This window comes from Muscardinus avellanarius (assembly GCF_963383645.1).
Source record: "Muscardinus avellanarius genome assembly, chromosome: 6".
Taxonomy (NCBI): domain Eukaryota; kingdom Metazoa; phylum Chordata; class Mammalia; order Rodentia; family Gliridae; genus Muscardinus; species Muscardinus avellanarius.
The window spans coordinates 42818088-42831126 of NC_137791.1; the positions used below are offsets into that span (position 1 = coordinate 42818088).

Consider the following 13039-nt stretch of genomic DNA (forward strand, 5'->3'; position numbering starts at 1 on the left):
TCCACCTAAAAAGATGCCGGTGCCAACAAAATACTTTCTCTCACTTCACAAGGAAACACACAACCCTGACTTACCTCAGTCTGACTGTACACATTGTCCTAAGGTATAAAAGTCTCTCCATCTTTCCGGCACTAAAAGAAAAGATTCCTCCTTCTTTAAATATTTAACCAAGCTACTCCAAATATAAACATTTTTTTCCCCCTTTGACAGACACATTTCAGTTAAGGGTGAAACATGTTATAAACAAGACTGGTTCTCATTAAAATATTCTCAATTCAGAAATATGGAGAGTGGGGTCCTAGGATTAATAATAAACTTACTTAATTCTTTTTTATGTGACCACTACTGTCAAAAACAACAACATTGTTTTGAAAAGTGAGAACTAAGATATACTGAGCTAAGAAGCAGTATGATAATGAAGATAAAGACAAGAACTGTGGGTTCAATTTCAGGTTCTACCACTTACTAGCTGTGTGTCCTTGTGCAAGTTACTACCCTTTCTGTTCTTCACTTATGTCATCTGTAAAATGGGGTAATAACTACCTCAAATGGTTGTTGTGAGAATTAAATGAGTCAATATATGTCAAATCTTACACATATGGTACATGACAAATATTAAATACTAAATAGGTGTTAGATAGTAGCATCACTAAACTTTAAAAGTATGTTTCTGTGTATATTTAATTAAGTAAAACTATTTTCATCTATTCTTTGGGTGGTACTGGGGGTGGAACCCAGAAGCTTTCTACCTCCGGGCTATACTCCCAGACCTTTTTTTTTAAATATTTTATTTGGAAACAGGGTCTCACTAAGTTGCTGAGAGCCTCACTAAGTAGCTGAGGCTGGCTTCAAACCTGTGTGATCCTCCTGTCTCAGCCTCCCAAGCGCGGTATTACAAGTATGCGCCACCACGCCTGGCTATTTTCATCTATTCTTAATATTCATCCCGAAGGCAAGACATTGGTCAGGGAGAAAAAAGGTCTTCCATTAACCAGAGTAGTGTACTTAGTAATGCTGATTCTTTTAAATCAACTGGAGAGGGTCAATTGCAGTGACACACACTATAAAACCAGCTACTTGGGAGGATGAAGCAGGAAAATTACAAGTTCCCAGCCAGCCTGTGCAACACAGCATGACCTTGTCTCAAAATAAAAGAAAAAGGGCTGGGGTATAACTCAGCATTGAGGACTTGCCTAGAAATACACGAGGCCCTGGGTTCAATCCCTAGCACTGCAAAATAAATAAATAAACAAACAAAACAAGTGAGATATTTTCTAGTACTATAAGATGTTCTTTTTGGATAAAATTCAGATAAAAATCCTATATGAGACTAAGGTGTGTATATTTATAAATATCTCGTAGGTAGAGTGTTTAGTGTTCGTACAGCCCTGGACTCAACATTCCTAGCATTGCACACAATATAAACAGATCCTATATGACTTTTTTCAGCCAATGAGAAATGTACAATAAAGTATTTCACAACCTATTTGATCATAAAATACTTGTAAATTAGCATAATATAATATTAGCAATAATAGCATACATTATATTAAATTATAAGATAGTATAAATTATAGAAAAAATTAGTAAAAGTATAATTCTCACTTTACTGTGTTTTATAAGATATTTAATACTAGCTGGGCATGATGGCACATGCCTAAAACAGCCAGCCTTAGTAACTTAGTGGGGCCCTCTGCAAATCAGTGAAACCCTATTTCAAAATAAAATATAAAATAGGGCTGGCGGTGTAGCTGGAAGGTAGAATGTCTCTGGGTTCAATCCCCAGACTTTCTACATCTTTTTTAAATTTACCAGCAGGAGAGCCTATTAATACTTAGTTTTACTTTTGACCTATTTTAAGAAATGCTTTTGCCAATTAGGTTATTTGGACATGGCATCCATAAAATAAAGGACCTACAGCATAGTCTGATTTTTTTTACAAAACTTAATAAAATATGATAAAATACAATACTGGCAAAGATGTAAAGCAATCCACAATACTCTGAATAATTGCTGAACCAGTAAAAGAGGCACTGGATTTGGAGGCAGAAGGTCTATGCTGGGTGTTGGCACTCTTTTTTTTTTTTTTTTTTGGTGGTACTGGGGTTCCTGGAAGCCCTTCTACCTCCGGGCTACACTCCTAGACCTATTTTATTTTTGGAAACAGGGTCTCTTACGCCACCGCCACCGCGGCTGGCTTTGAACCTGCGCGATCCTCCTGTCTCCGCCTCCCAAGCGCGGGGATTACAAGCGTGGTCCACCACGCCCGCCTTGGCACTCTTTTTAGCAGGACTTTGGATGAGACACTTGACTGCTCTACACTTCAGTTTCTGTGTGTGTGTGTGGTTCTGGGGATTGAACCCATGAGTATTCTACCTCTGAGCTACACCTACAGTCCTATTTTATTCTTATTTTAAAAGATGGTCTCACTAAGTTGCGGAGGGCCTCACTAAGGAACTGAGGCTGGCCATGACCCCGTGATCCTCCTATCTCAGGCTTCCAACTACTGGTATTACAAGTGTGTGCCACCACACTGGGCTCAATTTCCTCATTTCTAAAAAAGAAAAAAGGAAGATGAGATATGATGTGCCTACTTCACATGATAAGCAAGTGAGATTAATAAAAGTTAAAGGGATTTATAAATTGTAAACTTGATACATGAAAGTAATAACTATAATTTGCTAAAACTGCTACATGAAAGTAACAACTATCTATAACTTGGAAAATAAATCTAACAATAATTTCAATTGTGTAACTTAGATTAAAAAGTAAAGTATAAACAATATTGGTTTAGTAAGTGTTCCAATACCATTCTTATCTACTATATGTGAACAAAGTCTCTCATTAATTATATATGTGTGAAAAGGGAACCAGGATCAAAACTGATCATGTTCTACCATATCATATTCTGACAATGGCTCCTATATAACCCAAATAAAAAGCTCTGGTGGGGAGGGAGGAGAGCCATTCACCTCACTGAAGGATGTATTGTCAATAAAAATGTCCTTTTTAGTATATATAATACCAAAACTTAAGATGTTTATACTGTTTTGATGACTATATATTATGATAGCTTAATCTAAAAGAAAAAGTAGTTATATTTAAAGATTTTGTCATAGACAAAATTTCAACTTCAATTGCATATTATTGTGGTAGAAAATTTAAAAATATAAAAGTTTCTAGCTCAATAATATATTCATTCAGGGGAAGGATCATGACTTAAAAGAGAAAAAGAAAAAGTGGAAACTTTTTAAATGTTGAAGAAGGGATTATTAAGGTATTTTTAAAGGGATGATAGTGAGTATCATTTCAGTGTATACACAAGAATAATGTAGTATGTTTGATTTAAAAGCCAACATATTATATAACTATAACAATTTAAATTTTTGATAAAAATTTTAGATGACTATCTGAAAAACATCCAAGTAGATATATAGTTTTTAAAGGTTTTTTTTTTTTTTTTTTTGCGGTACTAGGGATGAAACCCAGGGGCATTCTACTTCCATGCTGCACCCCCAGCCCTATTTTTTATTCTTTATTTTGAAACAGGGTCTTATTGTTGCAAAGGGCCTCACTAAGTAGTAGTTGAGGCTGTCCATGAACCCTGATTCTCCTGTCTCAGCCTTCAAATGCTGGGATTACAAGCACACACCACCATGCCCAGCCTCCAAGTGTTTTTCAAGGACACTCAAGCAAAAATGTTAACGTCTCTCCTCTAGAGATCTAAAAAATGTTTAGTTTTAGGAGAACAACTAGAAAAAGGTATCTTTGTAACTGGAAGATAAAAGACCATTTTAAGTATAGTTGTTCCTCAGTACCAGACACAAATTTGATCCAGAACCCCTCCCCATCTAAAAAAAATCCATGTATGCTCAAGTTCCTTATAGGAAATGCTGCAGTATTTGCATATAATCTATGCACATCCTCTTGCATACTTTAAATCTTTTCTAGATGATTTATGTATAATACCTAATACAAAGTAAACGCTATGAAAAGAGCTGTTGTTCTGTATTACTTAGGATACAATGATTTTTAAAAGTCTACATTTTCAGCACAAATGTATTATTATTATTTATTTTTATTTTTTTATTTTTGGTGGTACTGGGGTTCCTGGAAACTCTTCTACCTCCGGGCTACACTTCCAGACCTATTTTTTATACTTTTTATTTGGAAACAGGGTCTCTTAAGTCAGAGAGGCTGGCTCTGAACCTGTGTGATCCTCCTGTCTCCGCCTCCCAAACACGGGGATTACAAGCGTGCGCCACCATGCCTGGCTCAAATGTATTTTTTCAATCTGCGGTTGATTAAATCTGAAGATTTAACCTGAGGATATGAAGGGCAGACTTTATTAATATTTTTGTAGTCATGTCAGGCCCCCAGTATACACTATTGAGTTAGTACACCACAAATGCTAAGGGGCTCCATTCATGCAGATTACAACTTACACAACCATTCATTGCAGCCTTGCCCTTGTACGTAATGAGGTTGTATACTGAGATCTAGCCAAAGGCAAAGAGCCCAGGAAGAGGCCACACTCCTACTTACACAAACAGTAAACCATTCATGTCTCCAGTATCATCTTTTCTGCTACTTACTCAACTATCTTATTTTAGGTAAATCAAGAGTTTATCAACAGACAACAACAACAAAAAAATAAGCCTTATTTTATAGAAACAACATAAGATGGAAAGGTTTGAGTTAGAAGTGTTTGGGGCTGCTACCTGTAGTCATGGGAAAATTACTTAAACTCTGTGAATCTTGCTTTTTTCATCTTTAAATATATCTGTGTCATGAGATTAATATGGGATTAATGCGATTATAAAGTATCTGGAACGTAGTTAAGTGCTCAATAAATGGTAGCTCTTTTTCTCTTAAAAAATAAATTTACCGCCGGGTGTGGTGGCCAGGCTTGTAATCCCCGCACTTGGGAGGCGGAGACAGGAGGACCGCACAGGGTCGAAACCCCTGTTTCCAAATTTAAAAAAGTATAAAAATGGGTCTGGGAGTGTAGCCCAGAGGTAGAAGGGTTTCCAGGAACCCCAGTACCAAAAAAAAAAGTTTACTACTAAGAAAAAAAAAGAAAAATTATGACAGTTTACTGGAAAAGTGCCTTTATAAAATGATATTTACAGTAAAGTGATGACATTTAAAAAAATGATGGTCAAGCCAAGTATGGTGGCACACATCTATAATTCCAGTATTTGAGAGGCGAACACAGGATGATTGCAGATTCGAGGCCAGCCTCAGCATTCAGTGAGACCCTCAGAAACCTAGCAAGACCCTGTTTCAAAATAAAAATTAAGAAAAGGGTTGGGAAGGTAGCTTGAAGGTAGAATGCCCTGGGTTCAATCCCCCCTACCAAATAAAAAAATTTTTTTTAGTTAAAAAAATAAAGATGGAGCCGGAGGTGGTGGCGCACACTTGTAATCCCCACGCTTGGGAGGCTGAGATAGGAGGGTTCGAAGCCAGCCTCAGCTACTTAGTCAGGCTCTCAGCAACTTAGTGAGAGCCTGTTTCCAAATAAAATATAAAATAGGTCTGGGCGTATAGCCCGGAGGTAGAAAGCCTCTGGGTTCCACCCCCAGTACCACCAAAAAATAAAAATAAATAAATGAATAAATAAAGATGGTAAAAAGAAAATATGACAGAGGAAAGAAATTAGTAGAGGCAAGTGTAAAGGGTCAAAAGAAAAATGATACTTAAGAAATGGAAGCTAGCTTTTAATATTCAACTAAGAGTGGCGCACGCTTGTAATCCCCATGCTTGGGAGGCGGAGACAGGAGGATCATCGTGCAGGTTCAAATCAGCCTCGCTGGCTTAAGAGACCCTATTTCCAAATGAAGTATAAAAAATAGGTCTGGAGGTGTAGCCTGGAGGTAGAAAGGTTCCATCCCCAGTTCCACCAAAAAAATAAAAAATAAATAAATAAAAAAATAATTCAAGAAAGATATGGAAAAGAAAGATGGCATTCATTTAGAATTTTGACATATACTTCAGTTTTTTTCTATTCATGACAAACAGAACATTTCTACCCACCCTTTACTTAGGCAAATGCTTAATAGATTCTCTTCCCAGTACAATGAACTCTTTTTTGTGCTGCAGTTGGTTTTCCTTTAAAACCAAATAATAACATTTACAGTGTACAATCTGATTGATAAAAAGACCTCTATTGACCACATACACTCTCAAGAGATAAGAGCACTGAGAATAGCGTAAGCATTTATGAAGCTTTTTCCTTTTCTGATTTTCAGAATCTTCATACTCAAGGGTGGGAGCTGTCATTACATAATACAGTCATTAAAATATTAGAGTGGTCGATCTGAAAGTACAAACTACAGATTCCTAAAACAGTTTGCTTATCTCCAATCGACTGAAAAATAGGGTACAATAAGTGAGACATCAAGACTTTGAAATTTTCACCAGAGAGAAAGCAACCAAGGAAACTTCCAGAGGAAGAGACTATTATGTGGGGAATCAGAATAAAAAAATATATGTTAACAACTGTCACTTATAATAACGTTAAAAAAAGGAAATATATCATATCATAATAGAGGAATGAACTAGTAAATCATAATACAGCAATAAAATGGATTCTTAATCATCAAAATGGCTTAAAACTGTCTTTTTAAATATATATATGAATAAATATATGGTTATGCAGCTTGGCTCTTTAGAATCAGGAATTTGGATACAAATTCCTCGAATACCTTTCTGCTGTAACCGCTCTGGTGGCTGGGCGGCTGAGGCCGTGGGCTCCACCGGGTGCTCTGCAGCAGGAGGTAGTCTCGTTCCCGAGGCTCCTGACAAAACAGTGGATATGACTGGGCTAGACTTGTGAGGCTGAGCATTTTGCATAACCGGGCATGACAGAGAATCTGCAACTAAAGACAAGAAACTATTTCATTCATGGCACCAAATTTAAAATATATTAATATGTCTAGACATCTGAAGTTTTGTAGTAACATCAGTCTCATCATATTTCTATTACTATTATTATTGTTGTTGCTGTTATAATTATTAATGTGTGGGAATGGGAACATTTTACCTCTGAGCTACACCCTAGCCCTAGTTATCTTTATTTTGAAACAGGGTCTCAGTAGCTTGATGATGTCCTCTAACCAGTGATCCTCCTGTCTCAAGCCTCCCAAATACTGGGATTAGAGGTGTGCGCCACCATGCTCAGCCACATTTATCTTACATATCTAGAAAAGGAGGTTCAAAGAAATGCTTTTCAAAACACTGGAACACTGCCGGGCGTGGTGGCGCACGCTTTAAGACACCTTATTTCACATGTAACTACTAAGTGAGGATCTCCCCATAACACTAGGTTGGATTTGGGGACTAAAGTACATGTAATTCCCAGCAGCCTTTGCAATAGTTTAAATACCAAATGTCTATTAGGGGGCAATACTGCCCCTAGTCCACTGACCTACTGGATAATCTTCAGTTTTATCCAATCAAGATAACAAAACAAAACAAAACAAAAAACTATGGCAAAAGACTAGTGGTTGGCAGTGACCATATCCTGAATAAATACATATACAGATATATGTACATATATGTATGTGCACATATAAAGATATGTGTGTGTGTATATGTAAATAAAACTCAGGTGTAAGGCCAAAGCAAATGTAGAAATATGATGACAGAACAAAACGTGGTATCTGTGTCCTAACAGTGTACAAATGAACAAAGTAGGGGAATGAGGAAGAGGCGGAAGGTAGTTTAAATACCTTGAGTCATCATTTTTGTCTTGTGTAGACAATGTTGCAATTTTTATTAATCTATAACAGGCAGAGTAAAAACAGTGTGGTGGATTAGTTACCCACCACTCAGCTTCCTATTCATTGCCTTTCTCTCCCCAGTGAGCTGCCTCTGATCTTGAGTAACCGTCATATATGCACCAAACAGCAGATGTGTTTAGGATCTGACCTCTTTTTTTTTTTTTTTGCAGTACTGGGGAGGAAACCCACGGGCATTCTACCTCCGCACTACATCCCCAGCCCTTTCTTTTTTAAAATTTCTTGGTACATTGTAGTCATACATTTAATGGGGTACTAGATGGTGGAGACATACATGCACACACCACCCAATAATCCCTTATCCTATTACCACCCTGTCCCCTCCCCCTCCCTTCTCACGTTTGGCTTAGTGATTGACTTTGATGTCTTTGTTAATGAACATCATGTACATTAGGGCATTTCCCTCTTCCTCTTCCCATCCCTTCAGTTAGGTCACCTAATTTGTTCATCTATAGTTTCTCCTTCTTCGTCTAGTTCCTCCTATGACCCATTTTCTCCCTAGCTTCTGCATATTAGGGAGAGTATCTGATATCTTATTTTTTGTGACTGACTAAACTCACATAGCATAATGTCCTCCAGTTCTATCCATTTTCCTGTAAATGACATAATTGTGTTTTTCTTTATGGCTGAGTAAAATTCCATTGTGTACATACACCCTAATTTTGTAATCCATTCATCTACTGATGGACATCTTGGCTGGTTCCATAGTTTGGCAACTGTGAATTGTGCAGCTATGAACATAGATACTCATGCATTAGTTTGGTGGTTTGGTTTCCATTCTTTTGGGTAGATACCCAGAAGTGGTATTGCTGGATCATATGGTAAGTTCGTTCCCATTCTTCTGAGGATCCTCCATACTATGTTCTGCTTCATCAAATAAGAAGACTGTGATGGTGGGAGACTGAAAATGTTACCATACTATTTTGCAATTCCTTTCATTAAGGTGGACTTTATTTTCCTACCCCCTGAACTGGAGCTAACCTTTTGACTGGATTAACTACACAGTAACTAACAGAATGTGACAGAGGTGAAAATATGTAAGTCCCAGACCTCAAATTTCAAGATACCTTTCCTCTCATGAAATGCTGCTGATACCTTAGGAAGCTGATTAAGGCATGTGTAGAAAAACATGGGGGGCCCAGTAAAGAGTCTGCACCAACTACTAGACCTGAAGGTAACAATAGGACTCCTCCAGCCAAATGAAAGCACATGAGGGAGCCCAGGAAAACAAGCCGAGAAATTGCACTCAGAACCCCCAGAACCATGAAAAATACCTCACTGTAGACAGATGGCTAGGTATCAATAAAATTGCATTATGTAACAGACTGATAAAAATATGTGTGTTTAAAACATACATAAGAAATACTCATGTTCTCAGCATCAACTTTTTTTTTTTTTTTTTTTTTTTGTGGTACTGGGGTTCCTGGAAAACCTTCTACCTCCGGCTACACTCCCAGACCTATTATATACATATACATATACATATATACATACATACATACATATATATATATATATATATATATATATATATTTTTTTTTTTTTTGGAAACAGGGTCTCTTAAGCCAGCATGGCTGGCTTCTAACCTGCGCGATACTCCTGTCTCCGCCTCCCAAGCGCGGGGATTACAAGCGTGCGCCACCACGTCCGGCTCAGCATCAACTTTGAAAATAAAACATTTCCAATGCTGTTGAACTTCTCAATGTGCTCTTCATAGGAGGCAGTCCCCCTGCCCTCTCCTCTCCTGAGCTCTTATTGTTCCTTTGCTTGTGTGTGTGTGTGTGTGTGTGTGCGTGCGTGCGCGCGCGCACATAGTACTGGGAATTGAACTCAGGAGCATTTTGCCTCTGAGCTACACCCTCAGACCTACTTTATTTTTTATTTGGAAACAGGGTCTCACTAAGTTGCAGAGGGCCTCACTAAGTTGCTGAGGCTGGCTGTGAACCTGCCATCCTCCTGTCTCAGGCTCTCAAGTACTGGGATTACAGGCATACATCATCATGCCCGGCTTGCTCTACTTTTTAACTGTTTTGCCACACTTATAGATTACCCCTAAACATTATTTTTTCTTGATTTTTAATTTTATAACAATTGCATATTGCATGTATTCTCACATGACTGCCTAGGTTATATTTCTGGGATTCATTTCATCATTTCATTTCATTTCTGTTGAGAAGTCCATTGCAAAAATTTATTCATTCTACCATAAATAGGTTTGTAGGTTGTTTCCAATTTTTTGTGTCTACAAACAGTGCAGCTGTATTTGTGAATGTGTCCCTGGTGAAACTTGCAGATGTGTAAGTTTCTCTAGGGCAGTTTCTCAACATCTGTGCCACACCTTTAATAGGTGAAGATGTGCAGCAAAAACACCAAATCCATTGGCCTTGGGGGCAGTTTATGAGAAATGAAGTTTTGGGTCCAGACAGATTAGTTTCTTTAGTGCAGTATTCCAAACAAATGTAACCATTTGCCATAAGTGCTATACAACTAAAATAGGAAGTGGAGCTCTATGGCCTTCGTTTTCAAAGTGTAGTCTATGAACTAGCATATTAGACCCAGTGAATTAAAACCGACATTTTAATAAGATCCCTGGCAACTCATATGCACATAGTTTAAGGAAGACTTCTCTAGAGTATATGAAAGTGGGACAGCTGTGTTTTAGGATGTGGTTATCTGGTGACCCACTCTTGTAATCCCAGTACTTGGGAGGCTGAGACAGGAGGATCACAAGTTCACAGACAAGCTTGGCTACTTAGTGAGGCCCTCTGCAACCTAGTGAGACACTGTTTCAAAATAAAGAATAAAAAAATAGGAATGGGGATGTAGCTTTGAGGTAGGATGTCCTTGAGTTCAATCCTCAGTTCTGGGAAAAAAAAAAAAAGTTCCCAAAATATTGAACCTAAATACCCTCTATCAAGTGTCTAAGAATTTCAATACTCTCAGATTACCAAATTTTTACTAATCTGATACCAAATATATGATATCCCATTCTAGCTTGAAGTTGCTTTTCTCTGATTATTAATGAAGTATGTTTTAATTTCATCTTCTGTGAAGTACTTATGTTATTTTCCTCTTGATTACTGGACTTTTCCTTATTAATTTGCACATATTATTTGTATATTCTAGAAAATCACTATTAATTTTTCCCTAATTCAACAGCTTGTCTTTATTTTCTTTGTTGTCTTTCAACAACAAAAAGATTTTTATTGGAAATTAAGTTTGCCATGCTTATCCTTTATGACTATGTTGTGTGCTGTCTTTAAAAAATCCTTCAATACTCCAAAGCTCTGGAGATAGTCCTCTACATTTTTGTTGAAGACTTTTAAAGTTTTACCTTTCTGCATTTCAATATTTACCTCATCCATTATTTATTTTATAGACAGAAAATTCATCCTGCAGATTGCAGCTAAATATCCCTTCTTCAGAGAACACTTCCTTAAAGCTTCCTGACTAACAGGCTAAGTGTGCCTGACATTCGCTCTCCAAGTACCATAAATCTCTACTTCACATCAATTAAGTGATAGCAATTTTACATTCATTTGTTTATATTGGGTAACGTCTACTTCATTTAGGAAGATCAGAAAGACTAACGATATATCAGGATATTTGTCATGCATATTACTTCCCCTTTCTCACCCTTCGCCCCAAGTTACCAATTTTAGAATGAGAAAACAGCTTTTATGTATAGGAGACATATCCTCCATGAAAGTCCCTCACTGGGGCTAACTTAGGGAAACCAGTGTAATATTGTGAGCCATTTTAATCTTTTTTACATGAGTAAAGCTCTGGTTGGAAAAATAACTGCTCAACTTGAACGCATATCCACAAATACGGAGATTTCCAGTTTACCATGTACCCAATTCACATTAAAGACAAGTACTGTAAAGGCATAAAACACACCAACAAATACTGAGGAAAGAACTGGTCCACACAAGTTTGGGTGGCTAGTTGTGATGGGGTGATGGAGAAAGTTCAGAGAGATGTTGCAAAATACTGCGATGGTGAGTTTATTTCTGAATTTGCCAGGAGGCAATATATCTCTACACATGTAAGTTAATGACTGGAGATGTATTGATTTTCCATCATGTTTTGGTGTACTGTTCAACCTACCAGTATTTCTTGAGTTGCTGTCGGCTGTAGCCAGGGATCCCGTGTGGTTTCGGATGAGACTGTCTTGGGTCAATGGAAGGCCCGGAGCTGACCATGACAGAGTACTGTATCCTGAAAGACTTTGTGGCTGCTGGTGGTGCTGCTGTGATGGTGGAGGTGGAAGTGATGATGGATGGCTAATAGCTGTATTTTGGCCAGAAAATGAATTATCTTTAACTGATCTGACAGTTGGAGCATTTTGTGAGGTAAACATTTGCCCATATGGATCACCAGCAGGCAGAGAAGGATGTGAAACACTAGGATACACAGCATTAGAAACAGTTGACATAGCAAAATGACCAGAAGTAGAGGGAAATCCCTGAGAAGCAACAGAAGAGTTGGCTGAGTACATTGTTGGAGTATTGTAGTGATTCACATAAGAGGAGTATGGCTGGGAGGCACTCGTATGCAAGTGGGATGCTGATGATGCAGCACCTTGGAAAGATCCTGGACTGGATCCCACAATATGAGGGGCAGGAGGACCTCTGCCATACACCTGCTGCATGCCTGGTTGGTTTGCTGTGCTAGGAGTCACCACATTTTGTGATGGTACTGTATAGAGACCAGAATAGTAATCATCACGCTGGCTATCCAGTGGCAATGAGGTCATTTTCCCAGGTCCTTGAGAATATCCTGAGGCAGCAATATAGTTTTGGTGATGCAATCCATACCCAGATGGAACCTGCATTTGATTCTGTGCTGGACCTGAAAAAAAGAAAAAAGAAAAAAAAACAATGACTTACAAGAATGGATAATGCAATCATTAATTTTTAAATAATTCTCATTTAAAGTTGACCCAATTAATTTTCTTCTTCATAATCCCAACTTATTACATAAGACATAAACTGTTATAGAGCCAATGTAATTGTCAGCCTTCAAGATAGTACTCAGTAATCTATACCTCCTGCTAATATCTCCTAGAAACTGTGAGATAAATATTTATTGTTTCAAATTGCTAAGTTTCAGAGTATTTTGTTATATACCAACTGAAAATGCCCAGTATAAAGAGTTCAAACTTTTTCGTATTAGTTTTGTTTTTCCTAAAAGTAATACGCTAAGGATATATAGATCAGTAGTAGAGCACATG

The 13039-nt window shown here is 37.6% G+C and overlaps 1 protein-coding gene across 6 annotated transcripts in view; it reads right to left on the reverse strand.

Moving 5' to 3' along the window:
* SEC24B (SEC24 homolog B, COPII coat complex component) overlaps nt 1–13039 on the reverse strand; it is a gene marked incomplete at both ends in the record, with an annotated part of 92237 nt that overhangs the window by 59697 nt on the left and 19501 nt on the right. For 4 of the 6 annotated variants that reach the window (XM_080697309.1, XM_080697308.1, XM_080697306.1 and 1 more), the window contains 2 exons: nt 6708–6881; nt 11914–12657. In XM_080697309.1, coding sequence (XP_080553435.1) covers nt 6708–6881; nt 11914–12657 — 918 coding nt within the window. Of the gene's footprint in view, nt 1–6707; nt 6882–11901; nt 12658–13039 lie in introns of all 6 variants that reach the window. The other 2 variants (XM_080697307.1, XM_080697304.1) reach the window with 2 other exon arrangements.